Source organism: Macaca fascicularis, chromosome 10 (genome assembly GCF_037993035.2).
Source record: "Macaca fascicularis isolate 582-1 chromosome 10, T2T-MFA8v1.1".
In the NCBI taxonomy this organism is placed as follows: domain Eukaryota; kingdom Metazoa; phylum Chordata; class Mammalia; order Primates; family Cercopithecidae; genus Macaca; species Macaca fascicularis.
In genome coordinates, this window is record NC_088384.1 from 94615943 (window position 1) to 94633989 (window position 18047).

The window sequence follows — 18047 nt, forward strand, 5'->3', positions numbered from 1 at the left end:
ACTTATTGCAGTTAAACCATATATTTCCTACCCTTAACCTTTGTAGTTGCTTTTGAGCTTAAAAAATGTAATATATATATTTATCTTGTTAGATTTAACTTTGGTTTTAAGCCGTTGAAGTCTTTTTGAATCCTGAATTTCTGTCCAGCAAGTTGGCCATCCTTTTTAGCTTTGTGATATCTACAGATGATCAGCATGCACTGTTTTTCTTTTTTTTCCCCCTAAGTTAAAATCTTGGCAGAGCCTTTGGCATGCCACTGAGCACCTTTTACCAAAATGATCTTGGCACATTAATCTGTTGTTACTCTGTAATGTGGTATCTTGACCAGTTGTAAATCTAGCCATTCTACCATCCTCTGGGCCATATGTCTCCATCTTGTCCACAAGGAGATCCTGGGTCTGCCCAGATTTCTTGCTAACACCCAGATACCCATTTGCTGGAGAACTCTGTTAATGGCATGGTGAGAATAGCTTCAAATTTCTAGTTGGAAGACCAGGGTTCAAGTTTTCAGCTCCACCTTTTATAAACCAGTGACTTGTGCCAAATTGCATAATCTTGCTAAGCTTCTGTTTTCTTATGTATAAAGTAAGGATAGTTTACCCTGTCTACACAGGGTTATTGTGATGGCTAGATGATATTTATGAAAGTGCTTTGTAAACTGCAAGGACTACACCATTGTCAGCCCTCTAAATAGTAACCCTGTTAATAAAGGAATGAAGCTCATTTGGCATGACTTGATTTTTTTGAGCAGGCTGGGTCTTGGTAATCATGCTTCTCTTTTGTAAGTGTTCACTGATTGCTTAGTAATTTGTCTCAAAGTTTTGTCTGGAATTCATTTAAACTTTCCAGTTTGCAATGTCTGGAATACAGTTTCCTCCTTTTTTTTTTTTTTTGCAAATTGGGGTTTCTCATAGATGGTGACATATAGCTCAGATGATGGTAGAATGGCTGGATTTATAACTGGTCCAGATACCACATGACAGAATAATAGTAGACTAATGTGCCAAAGTCATTTTGGAAAAAGTTGCCCAGTGGTACCTTCTAGTTGGAAGACCAGGATTCAAGTTTTCAGCTCTACCTTTTATAAACCAGTGACTTGGGCCAGATTATTTAATCTCTACAGTTACGACTGCAGGCAGCCTAGTGGTTCAGCAGTCTCTTAGGCAAGTTCTCTCAGTCCTTAGGATGTGTTTCAGCTAGGTCAGGAGGCAGGGACTCATTCAGTGCGGCTAAATGCCTTGCTAAGATCTTACCCAGCTTTAGTCCTTTCTCAGCTGTGTTTGTTCTTCATTTTAAGTATTTTTTTTTTTTTTGGGCAGAGGAAACAGTTGTAAAATAAGAGTCAAACAGTTCATCTTTCTTCTTGTTTGTTCATTTGCATAATCTGGAGATGGAATGTGACTGACTTTATATGATTTTCTAAATGCTACACATAAATTAAGTGGAGAAAAAACTCTAAAATGTTCTATTTTTGTGTCTCTAATCTCTGGAAAATTGAAGTGACCTGTATTTACTTTTTAATTCACAGAGCAAATAATAATAATATCTAAAGGGCAAAAACCAGCCTAGGATTGATAGTCAAAAATAAGTAATTTATTTTCTTCTTAAATCTTTTGCTTGGGAAATTGTATGTTTGATATGTGAAAAATGCATTATCTAAAATAAATCTGATACTTACATTGAGATGAATATCAATTTAGAGGCTTTTGGCAATAAAAGAGATTGACATTTTAAATCAGTCTACTGAGATAGGCATGTATAATAATTCTGTATGGATATTTTCTTTTGTCTAGGTAAAATGGACCATGGAAGTAATTTGCTATGGACTGACCCTTCCATTGGATGGAGAGACTGTAAAATATTGCGTTGATGTATATACAGACTGGATTATGGCTTTAGTGTTGCCGAAAGATTCTATTCCATTGCCAGTTATTAAAGAGCCTAATCAATATGTTCAAAGTATACTAAAACACCTACAGAATCTTTTTGTACCAAGGTAAGCTGTACCTGTCTATCTGGCCCATTATCAGGGGCATAGTAAAATATTCATAAATGTTACTGTAGTATAGGAGCTGATTTCATTGTTAGTCCTCTGAACAGTGACTTCGTGTGTTCAATTAAAGATTGTATTAATGTGAATGTTAGGAAAGATGGGCTTATGTAATGTTTACTAGGCGTTTTTAACAGGTATGTGCTCTTTACAAGTTTTTGGCTTTGCTTCTAAAATCTCATACCTCTTAGATATTAAAATACTGTAACATCTTTCCCTTCTACTCAAAAAAATATATACTTTTGCCTGTCACAATTCTTGTTTCCATTTAGGCTAAACACAACTAAGGGAGATGTATCTACCTTAAGAGGCATCTTTCCTATGAGAGAATGAAGACACTTGAAACAATTATGGGCAACTTTATAGTAAGCCAAAAGATTACTCTTGATAGTTTGTTTCTAACTTTTTTTCCATCTTCTTAGGCAAAGGCCTTAATATCATAATGTAGGATACCTTCAAGGAGCAGTAGGGCAATCTCCCTTTGGTAAAGTTCTGGTTAGAGCTTTTGCTCTGTCATACAGTGAGGGACTTTGAAAACCAGCTCTGTAAGTTTTTAACTTTCTAAATATAGAAGGAAGATTACTTTGGAAAATCTGAATTAAAAAAGAGAACTCTCCGGAACTCTGGTCTGTTGGCTCAGGTGTAAACAGCATACCATGCATGAAATGCCTGGTGTAGTCTGGCCCCTAACCAAACTAGCTGTTCTTAATTCTGCATGAATGCTGCTGTTTAGTCAGACTCATAAGTCAGACATTCCTCTAAGACCTCTTAAAGATCTTTCCCATCATAATGTCTTTTTGTCTTCTTCCTCCTCCTTCTCTCCATCACCACATCTCATTCTTGTCGGTTCTTTAGTTCCGCCTTGTGAGGAGAAGTCCTACCTAACCACTCAGGCCCACAGCGCTCACACCTTCTCTGAACCTATGTGATACTTTCTGTATCACTCTTGTATCTCTTGCTGTTTTGTTGCTTATCTTTTAAAATGTGTGTCTCCTTTCCCCATCTAACCAACTTGAAGGCAGGAACTGTGTTGTCTCTATTTTAGGCTTCCACAGTATCTGGTGCAGTACTGGTATTTTAGTACTTAATACTTACCTTAGGTGTGAATTAAATGCGTGTTGCTTGTATTTATTGATTTCAAATGGAATTAAAAACAGGAAATAGGCTGGGCACAGTGGCTCATGCCTGTAATCCCAGCACGTTTGGAGGCTGAGGCAGGTGGATCACCTGAGGTCAGGAGTTCGAGACCAGCCTAGCCAACATGGCAAAACCCCGTCTCTACTAAAAATACAAAACGTAGCCGGGCGTGGTGGCATGTGCCTATAATCCCAGCTACATGGGAGGCTGAGGCAGGAGAACCGCTTGAATCTGGGAGGCGGAGGTTGCAGTGAGCCAAGATCGCACCACTGCACTCCAGCCTGGGTAACAGAGCGAGACTCTGTCTCAAACAAAACAAACAAACAACAACAACAACAAAAAAAAACAGGAAACAGTTGGGAGTACTTAGAATATTGTTTATAAGCAGGTTCTTCTAAAATGATATAATAGTTTTAATACTTTCTTGTTATCTTTTTAGGAGACTACTGGGCTTTTTCTTCATGCCTGCGATAGTCTCATGAGTAGTATTGTCACTGTGTCTCTTTCCTCTTTGTAAGCCTGCTACCTCTCAGTGCTCAGCTAATTTGTATTGATGAAAAAAAATTAATGGCATTTGAGTTAATTAGGCTTGTGCCTTTGCTTTTTCTCTTTTGAGATACATGACTACCTTATAAATGGTTTTGCTATTTGGTAATTACCTTGTTTTCTCAAAAGTGTGCATGCATAAGTGTTAGTAAATTCTGAGAGGCTACTCAACTGAGAATTAGAGTTCTCTTCCTGGCTAATGTTTTAGGAAACTTAGCTGAATATTTTCAATGCTAAGTATTGGTGTTACGATCTCATCTCCCATTATTTGAAGTTTTAGTTGTTTATTTGATTCTGATAGTTCACAAAACTGTCATCTAAGTTTACTTAATTAGTTGTTTTTATAAAAACTGACACTCAAAATAGAGGGAACTGCCTGTACCATTTTGCTAGAGATTATGTCAGAATGAATGTAACCGTTCTCTTTTGCCCATCAGTTTGATTTTTTTTTTTTATGATTGAGCGAAGAGTAAATCACCTTTTAAAGGTGATTAAGGTTTTAATTGCTCACATATACTATACTGTACTTTAAAAAAACATATTATTGTTCTAAAGCAGGGTTAACAAAGAGCCAGATAGCATTTTAGGTTTTGTGGGTCATATAGTGTTGTAATTACTCAGTTCTGCTGGTATGGCATGAAAGCAGCCATAGGCAGTATGTGAATGAATGATCATTACTGTGTTCCAATACAGCTTCACTTACAATATAGATAGTAGGCCAGATTTGTAAACTCTATTTACAATAAAAGATAGCAGGCCAGATTTGACCCATTGGCCATCATTCACCACCACTGACTGTTCTAAAGCAGTTTTTCTGAAGATCACAAGTTACTTTTTAAAAAGTAACTTGATATTTTTGAAAAGGAGATCTCTGGTGTTTAGCTCTTCTGTTTGTTTTTATGTAAAGGTTACCTTGTTAGCTTTAGAACTTTGGACCCTGCATCTGAATTTAGGCCTTCTGAGTGAGGAGGAGCCTCAGTACCTGAGGAACAGGTATTTCCTTTCCTGTCATTGGACAGGAAATGGTAGGTAGGCCTAAATTACCATGTAGGAGGCATGCACTCTTGGAAGAGTGTCAGTTCCAGGGCCATTAGTGGCATTTTTATTTCTTATTCTGGACTTCCTCTTACATTACTTGATTAGGTTTGGGGCTATGATATAGTTTTTTTTTTTTTTTTTTTGAGATGGAGTCTCGCTCTGTCACCCAGGCTGGAGTGCAGTGGCCAGATCTCAGCTCACTGCAAGCTCCACCTCCCGGGTTTACGCCATTCTCCTGCCTCAGCCTCCCCAGTAGCTGGGACTACAGGCGCCCGCCACCTCGCCCGGCTAGTTTTTTGTATTTTTTAGTAGAGATGGGGTTTCACCATGTTAGCCAGGATAGTCTCGATCTCCTGACCTCGTGATCTGCCCGTCTCGGCCTCCCAAAGTGCTGGGATTACAGGCTTGAGCCACCACGCCTGGCCCTAGTTTTTTATTCTTCTTCAAGTAAGCCAGAGCAGTAGACACAAGCTTGAACCTTAGGGCTTTACCTGGACTAGATCCACCTTTAGCTGAATGTGGAACATCTCCCCACTCCTGAGGGTGCTTGGCTCTTCCTAGGCAATTTTCTCATCATTTTGCTTTAGGTCTGACTTCTTTAGGGAAAACTTAGTGGTGTCATTTGCTTTCAACTCCAGGGTAAGTGACCGGTTTTCCGCATCATGGCCCAGAATCTGAGAATCTCTATTCTAAGGTTGGGTTGACAGTTCTAAGGAAACTCACTTCATTTTCTGGAATTTCTTGAGGAAACTCCCCAATCTGATTCAGATATGTTTCTATCAGTTCTTTGTGACAAATGACAATATGTAGAAACTTGGCCTCAAGACTTATTTCAGTTATATTAGATACTTTTTTTGGGTTTCCCATAGGAGATCTGGAGGCCAGCTTACCACTTGCTAATACAGTGGATTTCCTGCTATTCTCAAAATTCTCACTGTTCTACTTTGGAAAGTGAGGGTAAGGGCTCGGGCCTGGACCTCTATCTTCATCCTCAGTCCTAGCCAAAATACTTTGATCTGTTATATAGATAATTCTTCTTTATGAGATTTCCCTTGGAAAAAACAGTCCTGCAGTGAGTTTTAAAACTGTTGTTCCAGGGTATCCTGGGAACCTTGGAGCCTCTATCTCTGGCTATGTGTCTTTTTCTAAAATTAGAGCAGCAGTAGCAGGTATTTATTTCTGAAGCAATGCCTACATACCTCATCAATTTTGGGGACCTATTAGGCTATTCCTTCTGGCCCTTAGGCCCTTCTCTAATATACCTTAGCTTCAGAGGGACTATGAGCACTGTAAAATCACATGTAGAATTCTTGCAAATATGTGTTTTTAAAAATTAAACAAGAATACCAAGGTCGTTCTGCTTAAATGTAAGCAGCAAGGGTGGCTGTGGGTATTTACTTGTTAATTCAACAAAAACCTATTGAGTGCCTGCTATTATATGTTAGGCATGTGTTAGACATAGAAAATCCAGAAGTGAAGTTTATATTCTAGTATTCCCGCCTTCCTCCCAGAAGCTTTCCAGTTCTCATAGGAGTGGTAGGTTTAGAACCCAAAGTGCTGAACTTGACGATGAGTAAGAAGTAGCTTTAAACTGAAGATGGTATGCCTAGCCCTCTCTGCTGATAATATTAGGGAGCTTCACTGGACCACTGCTTGCCACATCCATAAGTCACCTGTCCTGAAGCTGTTGCTGTCTCTTCTTCAGGCTTGCCAGTGATATCTGTCTCTCTTCTTCAGACAGGAACAGGGTTCCAGTCAGATTCGACTATGCTTACAGGTCCTGAGAGCCATTCAGAAACTGGCCCGTGAGTCATCTCTCATGGCCCGAGAAACCTGGGAAGTCTTACTGTTGTTTCTTCTGCAGATTAATGACATACTTCTGGCCCCACCAACTGTTCAAGGTTTGTTTATTTATTTATTTATTTTTCTGATTTATTTCTGTGCTCCAAATACAGTTCATCTTTAAACTCAGTGAGTGGTAGACTCATTGGGGATTTAAATTTTGGCATAACGGTTTACAAACGAAAATGAACAGTTCTTAGAATGGAAACCCTCAGGCACAATATAACTTTAGCGCTAATGAAGTTATTTTACCTTCAGTAATAATTTTGCTAATACAGGGAGGGACTCAGTGAATTATGCATGTTTGATAATGGTGGGAACAGTAGCTCATTTAATAGGATAGGCCGGGCGCAGTGGCTCACGCCTATAATTCCAGCACTTTGGGAGGCCAAGGTGGGTGGATCACCTGAGGTCAGGAGTTTGAGACCAGCCTGGCCAACATAGTGAAACCTCATCTCTACTAAAAATACCAAAAGTAGCCGGGCGTGGTGGTGGACGCCTGTAATCCCAGCTACTTGGGAGGCTGAGACAGGAGAATCACTTGAACCCAGGAGGCAGAGGTTGCAGTGAGCCAAGATCATGCTGTTGTACTCCAGCCTGGGCAACCAGAGCAAAACTCTGTCTCAAAAAAAAAAAAAAAAAAGTTAGGATAGAGCCTATATAAGAAACAACTGGCCAGGCGTGGTGACTCACACCTGTAATCCCAGAACTTTGAGAGGCCGAGGCAGGCGGATCACCTGAGGTCATGAGTTCGAGACCAGCCTGGCCAACATGGTGAAACCCCATCCCTTCTAAAAGTACAAAAATTAGCCAGGTGTGGTGGTGGGCGCCTGTAATCCCAGTTATTCAGGAGGCGGAGGCAGGAGAATTGCTTGAACCTGGGAAGCGGAGGTTGTAGTGAGCCAAGATCGTGTCACTGCACTCCAGCCTGGGCGACGAGTAAGACACCGTCTAAAAAAAAAAAAAGAAAAAGAAAAAAAAGAAACAACTAACCAATTAAATTAGAGCCTATAGATAATGTATTACAAAGTAGTTATCAAAGTAGAGTCTGAAAACTTGATAGTGACAGAAGATATTTTACTCAGCAAATGAAACTTCCAAAGTCTTCTAACTGTTCTATTTGGAAGTGTGCCAGTTTGCCATTCATTAGCTAGCCATTAAAATGCCTCCAGTTTTATGACTTTACAGTGTATTTCAGAATCCCTGCTTTGTATATAGCACAATGTATATAAACTATAAGTTGATCATCTAGTTCCAAGTTCTCTTGTTGCTTATTCATCGGTATACTCTGTTTACTAACACACGTGACTGTGCTTGTGTTCTCACACAGATGCAGTGTTCAGGGAAATAGCTAAAAGGAAGCATGGAATTTCAGTGTGGGAAGGGATGCGATGATAGGAATACTCTGTCTGGTATTGACAATAGCTGGCCAGTCATTGATTCATCAGCTCTCTATTGCTTACTCCTCATGCCAGGGATCTCAACAGCATGAGGCAGACAATTCATCCCCTTCTTGGGCTCTTTGTTGTTGAAACTTTGGTTTTGCTCATTTGAAACACACATTCTTATAACTTTTCCTGTGAGTCCCAACTTTGCCTTCTGGAGCTGTGCAGTGTAAAGACCACTGCTATTTTTCCACCTGGTTCCAGGACTTAGAACAGGGGAACAGCCCATTTTCATGGTTAAGGCTCTGTCCTTCCCAACACCAGTCCTTTTGCTCCATTATTTGTGTCTCTCTCTCTCCCCCCACCTTGAAGGGTGGCTTTCAGATACTTGGAGCATTGTATGGCAAAGTTTGGAGGTAAAAAGACATGGGTTTTTGTTGTGATTCCTTCACTTACTGGCTGCATGAAGTTGAAGAAGTTGCTTAAACTCTCCGAATCTAAGTTTTCTCATCTTCAAAATGGGTATAATTAGTAGTTGGTATTGGGTATTACAGATACCTGTCCTGCAGAATTAATGTGAGGATTATATGAGGTCATTTGTATGAACTATTTGGCATAGAAACTGACTCATAGTAGTCAGTCATCATAGTCAGTCATCCTTTACCTTCACCCTTGTGTCCGCCTGTCCCCCTTGCTAAAAGATTAAGGCCTTCAATAAGAATTGAACAGGACAACTTGAAATCTTTCAAAGTAGAAATTTTTTGATGTATCTATGATTTTGGGCACAGGAACTCCTAAGCATTACTTTTCATTTTTACTATTAAATGATTATTTGAAAGTCAAAACTTAACATTGCACTTACTTTAATTTTTTGACCAGTTCTCCCACATCAGTGACTTAAAAGATTCTGCTTTAAAAATAAGTTTGCCAAAGATGTGTTTTCTTTTCATTGGTAAGGTGGCATTGCTGAGAATCTAGCAGAGAAGTTGATTGGTGTTCTCTTTGAGGTGTGGTTACTAGCTTGTACTCGGTGCTTCCCAACACCTCCTTATTGGAAAACAGCCAAGGAGATGGTGGCTAACTGGAGGCATCACCCAGCAGTGGTGGAGCAGTGGAGCAAGGTCATTTGTGCGCTCACTTCCAGGTAGGTTATTGTCACTGCCCTACCTTCCTTCAATCCCTGTCTGACCTTAGGCAGCTTTCTGGCATTCATGGAATACATTGTAACAAAGGCTGGGTCTTTTGTTACTGTACTTTAGATACAGAATTGAGCCACTTTTTAAACATAGATATAACAGTTTGGCTAGTGCCCATTTAAAACCTTTCAGAATAATCAAGTATTCTTGAGAAACAGATAAATGTTATACCCTACTTCCCCCACAAAAAAAAATTCCACTCTTATTTTGATTACTAAAATATGCATAATCATTATTTTAAAGAAACAAACCATAGAAAGGTATAATAGAAAAGTTCTCCTGAAATCCTACCATGTATATTTATATATAATTTTACAGAAATGGGACCATACTATAAATGCTACTTTGTAACCAAAGTAGGTAGTTTTTTTATAATAATAATTTTACTTTTTTGCCATTTATGTATAATACCATCACTGTTTTGTAAGTACACTCTTAGGTTCATTTTTTTCACACTTATTTTTTCATTTAAATCCTATTTTAATATGCAGGCATACCTTGTTTTATTGTACTTCACTGTGTTGAGCTTCACAGGTACCATGTGTTTTTTTTTTTTTTTTTTTCAAATTGAAAGGTTGTGGCAACCCTGCATCAAGTAAGTCTTTTGGTGCCATTTTTCCAACAGCATGTGCTCACTTTGTGCCTCTGTCGTATGTTGGTAATTCTTGCGTATTTCAGACTTTTAAATTACAATTATCTGTTATGGTGACCTGTGATCAGTGATCTTTGATATTACCATTGTCGTTGTTACAGAGTGCCACGTACTACACCTATATAAAATGGTGAACTTTATCTATCAGTGTTGTTTGTGTTCTCACAGCTCCACTGACCAGCTGTTCCCCGTCTCTTTCCCACTCTTGAGACACAATAATACTAAAATTAGGCCAATTAGTAACTAAAATGGCCTCAAAGTGTTCGAGTGAAAGGAATAGTTGCATGTCTCTCACTTTAAATCAAAAGCTAGAAATGATTTAGTTAGGAAGGTGTGTTGAAAGCCAAAATAGGCTGAAAGCTAGGACTCTTGCACCAAATGTTTAGCCAAGTTGTGAATGCAAAGGAAAAGTTCTTGAAGGAAATTAAACATGCTATACCACTGAACACAGGAATGATAAGAAAGCAAAACAGGCTTATTTATGATATGGAGAAAGTTTGAGTGGTCTAGATGGGAGATCAAACCAGTCACAACATTTTCTTAACCCAAAGCCTAATTCAGAGCAAGGCCTGACTGTCTTCAGTTCTGTGAAGGCTGTGAGAGGTGAGGAAGCTGCAGAAGAAAGCTTAGGAACAGGCTGAGGTTGGTTCATGAGGTTTAAGGAAAGAAACCATGTCTATAACATGAAAGTGCAAGCTGAAGCAGCGAGTGTGATGGAGAAGCTGCAGCAATTGATCCCGATGATCTAGCTAAGATCATAGATGAAGGTGGCGTCACCAAACAACAGATTTTCAGTGTGCATTGAACAGTCTTGTATTGGAAGAAGACACCATCTAGGACTTCTATAGCTAGAGAGAAGTCAGTGCCTGGCAAGCTGAAGCCAGTGCTCATTCACCATTTGGAAAATCCTAGGGCCCTTAAGAATGATGTTAAATTTGTGCTCGCCTTGGCAGCCCGTATACTAAGAATGATGTTACATTTATTCTGGCTGTGTGCAAATGGCTCATGCCTGTAATCCCAGCACTTTGGGGGTAAGACATGGGCAGATTACTTGAGCTCAGGAGTTTGAGACCACCCTGGGCAACTTGACAAACCCCGTCTCTATAAAAAATAAAAAAAATATCCAGGTATGGTGGCTTGTGCCTGTAGAACCTGCCTCCAAGGTTCAAGTGATTCTTGTGCCTTAGCCCCCCGAGTAGCTGGGATTACAGAGGTATGCCACCACACCCTGCTAGTTATTGTATTTTTAGTAGAGATGGGGTTTCACCATGTTGGTCTCAAATTCCTGGCCTCAAAACAGTCCACCCATCTCAGCCTCCCAAAGTGCTTGGATTACAGGCATGATCCACTGCGCCCAGCCTGACTTTCAAATCTTGTTTAAGAAATAGAGTTGACCCTTGAGCAACATGTTTTTGAACTGTGTGGGTCCACTTATATGTAGTGGAAACTTTTTTTTGAGATTTGAGACAGTTTGAAAAAATGTGCACCATGTAGCCTAGATATATTGAAAAAAGAAAATAAAGGTATGTCATGTGCATTAAATATATGTACATGCTAGTCTTATATTGTTTACTACCATAAAATATACACAAATGTGTTATACTAAATTAAAATTTATTAAAACTTATGCATACAAATGCTTATAGACTATACATGATACCATTTGCAGTGATGTAAACAACAGGTAAAGAAATGTAAACATAAAAGCTACAGTATAAATCGTAATTGCATAAAATTAACTGTGGTACATACTATACTACTGTAATAATTTTGTAGCCACTTCCTGTTGCTATTGCAATGAGCTCAAGTGTTGTGAATATTCACCTAAAACCCCATGTGACACTAATCATCTCTGCTTGAGCAGTTAATCTCTCCAGTAAATAGTGTATCTCAGTAAAAAGTGATGTCTCAGTTTTCATTTTTCATCATATTTAATACAATACTGTAAACCTGGAATAAATAATACCATGGGACCCATACGAAGTGCCATTAGAGGTGCTGGAAGTGCTCCCAAGAAGCAGAGAAAACTCGTGACATTACAAAAAAAAGTTGAATTGCTTGATGTGTTCTGTCGTTTGAGGTCTGCAGCTGTGGTCACCTGCCATTTCAGGCAGACAATTGATTTTGTGAAAAGATGACGTAAACTTACGGTGTCAGTAAACACAGTACAGTGTTGTAAATGTATTTTCTCTTTTATACGACTTTTTTTTTTTTTGAAACAGAGTCTCACTTTGTCACCTAGTCTGCAGTGCAGTGGTATGATCTCAGCTCACTGCAACCTCCGCCTCACTGCAGCCTCTGCCTCCCAGGCTCAAGTGATTCTCGTGCCTCAGCCTCCTGAGTAGCTGGGATTACAGGCGTGAGCCACCATGCCCAGCTAATTTTTTGGTATTTTTAGTAGAGTCAGGATTTCTCCATGTTGGCCAGGCTGGTCTCTAACTCCAGGCCTCATGTGAGCCTTCCCGCCTCTGCCTTCCAAAGTGCTGGGATTACAGGCATGAGCCACTGTGCATGGCCCTTTTTAATAATTTTTTAAAGACGGGGTCTTGCTGGGTTGCCCAGGCTAGAGTGTAATGGCTGTTCATAGGTGTGATCATAGTGCACTACACTCTTAAGGTCCTGGGCTCAAGCTATTTAGGTTGGTTCAAAAGTAATTGCAGCTTTTGCCATATTTTAATTACTTTTGTACCGACACAGTATCTTCTGCCTCAAGCCTTCCAAGTAGCTGGGACTATGAGTGTGCCACTGCATCTGATTTTCCTTATGATTTTCTTTGTAACATTTTATTTAGCTTTCTTTATTGTAAGAATACCATATATAATACACATACAAAATATGTGTTAATTGTTTGCTATTGGTAAGGCTTCTGATTAGATTAGTGTTAATTTTTTGGGGACTCAAACATTATACATAGAGTTTTCAACTGTATGAGGGGCCAGTACCTCTAGTTCCTTTGTTGTTCAAGGGTCAACTGTACGTTTTGTAAGGCTATAGCTGCCATATCAGCATTAAAAGGACTTTGGAAGAAGTTGATTCCAACCCTAATGAATGATTATGAGGGGTTCAAAGCTTTAGTGGAAGAAGTCACTGCAGATGAGGTGGAGAAGTAGCAAGAGAACTACAATTAGAAGTATAGCCCAAAGAGATGACTAATTGCTGCAATGTCATGATAAAACTAATGATGAGATGTCTTATGGATGAACAAAGAAAGTAGTTTCCTGAGGTGGAATCTACTCCTGGTATAGATGCCATGAACATTGTTGAAATGACAGCAAAGTATATAGAGTATTATATAAGCTTAATTGGTAAAGTAATGGCAGAGTTTGAGAGGATTCACTCCGATTTTGAAATAAGTTCTACTGTGGGTAAAATGCTATGAAATGGCATTGCATGCCACAGATAAATTTTCTTGTGAAAAGAAGAGTCAGTCCATGTGGCACACTTCATTGTTTTAGTTTTTTAAACTGCCACAGCCACCCCAGCCATCAACAATCAACATCCTGATCAGTCTGCAGCCATACCCTCTACCAGTGAAAAGATGACTCTAGATGACACAAACAAATGGAAAAACATTCCATGTTCATGGTTTAGAAGAATCAATATCATTAAAATGACCATACTGCCCATAGCAATCTATAGATTCAACACTATTCCTATCAAACTACCAGTGCCATTTTTTCACATAACTAGGAAAAAACCTATTCTAAAATTCATATTGGAACCAAAAAAGAGCTTTAATAGCCAAAGCAATCCTAAAGCAAAAAGAATAAAGCTAGAGGCATCACATTACCCAACTTCAAACTATACTACAGGGCTACAATCCCCAAAACAGCATGGTACTAGTACAAAAACAGATACATAAACTAATGGAACAGAATAGAGAACCCAGAAGTAAAGCTTCATAACTACAGCCATCTGATCTTTGACAGAGTCAATAAAAACAAGCAATGGGAAAAGGACTCTCTGTTCAATAAAAATAGTGCAGGGTTAGCTGGCTAACCATATGCAGAAGAATGAAACTGGACTCCTGCCTTTCACCATATATAAAAATTAACTCAAGATGGATTAAAGATTTAAATGTAATGCCTCAAACTATAAGAATACGAGAAGAAAACCTAGGAAACACTATTCTGGACATTTGCCTTGGGAAGGAATTTATGACTCAGTCCTCAAAAGTAATTGCAACAAAAACAGTTGACAAGTGGTACCTAATTAAACAAAAGAGTTTCTGCACGTAAAAGAAACTATCAACAGAGTAAACGGAAAACCTACAGAATGAGAGAAAATATTCACAAATTATACATCTGACAGAGATCCAATATCCAGAATCTACAAGGAACTTAAAACAATTGAACAAGCAAAAAACAACCCCATCAAAAAACAGGCAAAAGACATGAACAGACACTTATCAAAAGAAGACATACAAGTGGCCAACAAACATATGAAAAAATGCTCCATATTACTAATCATCAAACAAATGCAAATCAAAATCACAGTGAGATACTATCTCACACTAGGCAGAATGGGTATTATTAAAATGTCAGAAAAACAGTAGATGCTGGCAAGACTGCAGAGAAAAGGGAATGGTTATAAACTTTGCTGGTGGGAATGTAAATTAGTTCCAGCTACTGTGGAAAGCAATTGGAAGATTTCTCAAAGAACTTAAAATACGACTACCACTCAACCCAGCCACCCCGTTGCTGGGTATATATCCAAAAGAAAACAAATGATTCTACCAAAAAGACACATGCAGTCTTATATATTGCAGCACGATTCACAATAGCAAGGACATGGAATCAACGTAGATGCCCGTCGGTGGTAGACTGGGTAAAGAAAATGTGGCACATATGCACCATGGCATACTGTGCAGCCATGAAAAAGAATTAATTATGTCCTTTGCAGCAACATGGATGCAGCTTGAAGCCATTATCCTAAGTGAATTAACACAGGAACAGAAAACCAAGTATCACATGTTCTCACTTATAAGTGGGAGCTAAACATTGGACGTAAAACTCATGGACATAAAGATGACAACATTAGAAACTGAGGACTACTGATGGGGGAAGAGGAGCAGTGTTGAAAAGCCCAGATGATGGGATTATTTGTACCCCAAGCCTCAGCATCATGCAGTATACCCAGATAATCTGCACATGTACCTCCTGAATCTAAAATAAAAGTTGGAAAGTTTTAAAAAGGGAAAAAATTATGACTTGCTGAAGGCACAGATGATTATTAGCATCTTTCAGCAGTAAAATATTAATATTTTTAAATTAAGGATGTACATTGATTTTTAAAGATATAATCCTATTGCATACTTAATCAACTGCAGTATAGTCCAAACATAGCTTTTATATGCATTGAGAAACCAAAAAAACGTGCATGACCTGCTTTTTGCAATATTTGTTTTATTAGGGTAGTGTGAAACAACCTGCAAGATCTCCAAGGTATACCGGTATAACTCTAGATATAGATAAGGGTTCTTTAAAAAATATAATACCTTTATCACACCTAAAAAAGTTGACAATTCTTTAATATCAGTTAGCCAATCGGTGTTCAAATTTTCAGGTGCAGTTGGTCCTCTGTGGGTTCTGTATCCATGGACACAGCCATTCAGAAATCAAAAATATTTGGCAAAAAATTTCACAAAATTCCAAAGAGTAAAAATTGAATTTGCCTTCTACTGAGTACTGCATTGAATCTGTGCGAATGAAGGGATGTGTATGCATTGTATTAGGTATTATAAGTAATCTTGAGATGATTTAAAGTATATAAGAAGATGTGTGTAGGTTATATGCAAATACTAAATTATTTTATGTAAGGGGACTTGAGCATCCATGGATTTTGGCATCTGAGGGGTGTCCTGCATCAATCCCCCATAATACTGAAGGACAACTGTATAGGTTTCTGCTGTCTTTCTTTCTCTTTTTTTGACAGTTTCTTACTCTGTCACCCAGGCTGGAATGCAATGGTGCAATCACAGCTTACTGCAGCCTTAATCTCCTAGGCTCAAGTGATCCTCCTGCTTCAGCCACCTGAGTAGCTGGGACTGCAGGCGTGCACCACCATGCTTGGCTAATTTTTATATTTCTGATCACAATGGGGATCCTCCATGTTGTCCAGGCTGGCCTTGAACTCCTGGGCTCAAGTAGTCCTCTTGCCTTGGCCTCCCAAAGTGCTGGTATTACAGGCCTGAGCCACCACACCAGGCCTAGGTTTCTGCTTTATTTTTCTTTGCAATTTTTTTGTTGAAGAAACTGGGTTGTCTTACAGAGTGTTTCACATTCTGGATTTTTCCAATTACGTCCACATTGTTAATTTAACATATTCCTCTGCCCCACTGTATTTCCTGTAAACTGGTAGTTAGATCTAGAGTCTTGATCTCATTCCAGTTTGACTGGGGGCAAAGAGAAGGGGTGACAGGAACAAAAACTTTGTAGGTAGTATTATGTATCAGAAGGTAGACTTCTCTTTTTCTGAGTTAATAAAATGTTTAGATCTTTATTATTATTTAAACTAAAAAATGAAACTTTGGAATATTTTGTTGATTCTCATATATCACAGACAACATCAATATTATGAATATAGCCATGAGTGGTGGCTCACATCTGTAATCCCAGCACTTTGGGAGGCTGAGGCAGGACAATTGCTTTAAAAAAATTATGAATCTGTTTTTAAGTAATGCTTTTATCTTAATTGTGATAACATTACATGCTTATAATAGAAAATTTGGAAAATGTAGGGACAAATACCTATCATTTAGAGCCAACCCATGTTAACGTTTTAATGTATTTTTTCCATTTAGTTCCCTTTTTAAAAATACCAGTTTGAAATTATTCTATATAATATTGTCTGCTTGTTTCATTTGATGTCTGATTCTTGTCACTTTTAGTTACACATACTTTTTCTCATTAAATAGCTGTTGAGATCATATTTTTAATGGTTTTGTAGTTTTCCATTATGTAATTGGAATATAATTCATTTAATAATTGCCTTGTTATTGTTGTTGTTATTTTTGTTTTTTTGAGGCAAGGTCTTGCTCTGTTGCCCAGGCTGGAGTGCAGTGGTGTGATCAGGACTCATAGCAGCCTCAACCTCCCCAGGCTCAAGCTATCCTCTTACCTCAGCCTCCCGGGGCAGCTGGGAGCTACAGGTGCATGCCACCATGCCCAGATAATTTTTGTAAAGATGAGGTTTTGCATATTGGTCAAGCAGGCCTCAAGCCCCTGGACTCAAGTGATCCACTAGACTTGGCCTCCCAGAGTGCTGGGATTGCAGGCATGAGCCACTGTGCCAGCGTGGTTTTTTTTTTGTTTTGTTTTGTTTTGTTTTTTTTGAGATGGAGTCTCGCTCTGTCGCCCAGGCTGGAGTGCAGTGGCGCTATCTCGGCTCACTGCAAGCTCCGCCTCCCGGGTTTACGCCATTCTCCTGCCTCAGCCTCCCGAGTAGCTGGGACTACAGGCGCCCGCCACCTCGCCCGGCTAATTTTTTTGTATTTTTAGTAGAGACGGGGTTTCATTGTGTTAGCCAGGATGGTCTCGATCTCCTGACCTCGTGATCCGCCCGTCTCGGCCTCCCAAAGTGCTGGGATTACAGGCTTGAGCCACCGCGCCCGGCCGTTTTTTTTTTTTCTTTTCTTTTTTTTTGAAATATGGTCTTGCTCTGTTCCCCAGGGTGGAGTGCAGTGGTGCAGTCGTGGCTCTTTGCAGACTCAAACTCCTGACCTCAAGCAATCCTGCCATCTTCCCCTGCTGTTTTGATATTTATGTTGTTCCCATGATTTTATTTAAAAAATATTGGTGATATGAATGCTTTATACATAGTCTTTATATGTATTCTGATTATATTATCTTTAGATAGAGAATAATTGAGTTAAAGGGCTTTGAATAGTTTTAATACATTTAGAATATTACTATTAAGTAATTGAGTGGTTGAGTTATTTTTATGGTATATCAGAAATTCTAAACTTCATGTAAAACTATTATAACTTAGTTATATTGCAGAAATTTGCAGTGAGATGAATGTTTTAAAAAATTTAAATATTGTATGATTATATAATTATACAAGTATTGTATATAAATAGCTATGATTTATAAGTAATATGTAATGTATACATGTGAAACATATATATAAATATATGTCACAGAAAGACAGTTAAAAACTAAGATCACTGACAGCTGAAAAACACAAACTAGAACTACAA

General features: G+C 38.7%; 1 protein-coding gene across 17 annotated transcripts in view; it reads left to right on the forward strand.

Annotated features, from left to right (window-relative positions):
- The window catches only part of RALGAPB (Ral GTPase activating protein non-catalytic subunit beta), a 109991-nt gene that overhangs the window by 22889 nt on the left and 69055 nt on the right, over positions 1 to 18047 (forward strand). For 14 of the 17 annotated variants that reach the window (XR_012419365.1, XR_012419364.1, XR_012419367.1 and 11 more), the window contains exons 3-5: positions 1795 to 1997; positions 6510 to 6673; positions 8957 to 9143. Coding sequence is in view for 9 of the 17 variants with exons in the window: in XM_005568983.5 (XP_005569040.1) it covers positions 1795 to 1997; positions 6510 to 6673; positions 8957 to 9143 (554 nt within the window). In the remaining 8 variants the exon portion in view is untranslated. The remainder of the gene's footprint in view (positions 1 to 1794; positions 1998 to 6509; positions 6674 to 8956; positions 9144 to 18047) is intronic. The other 3 variants (XM_074005309.1, XM_074005310.1, XM_074005311.1) reach the window with 1 other exon arrangement.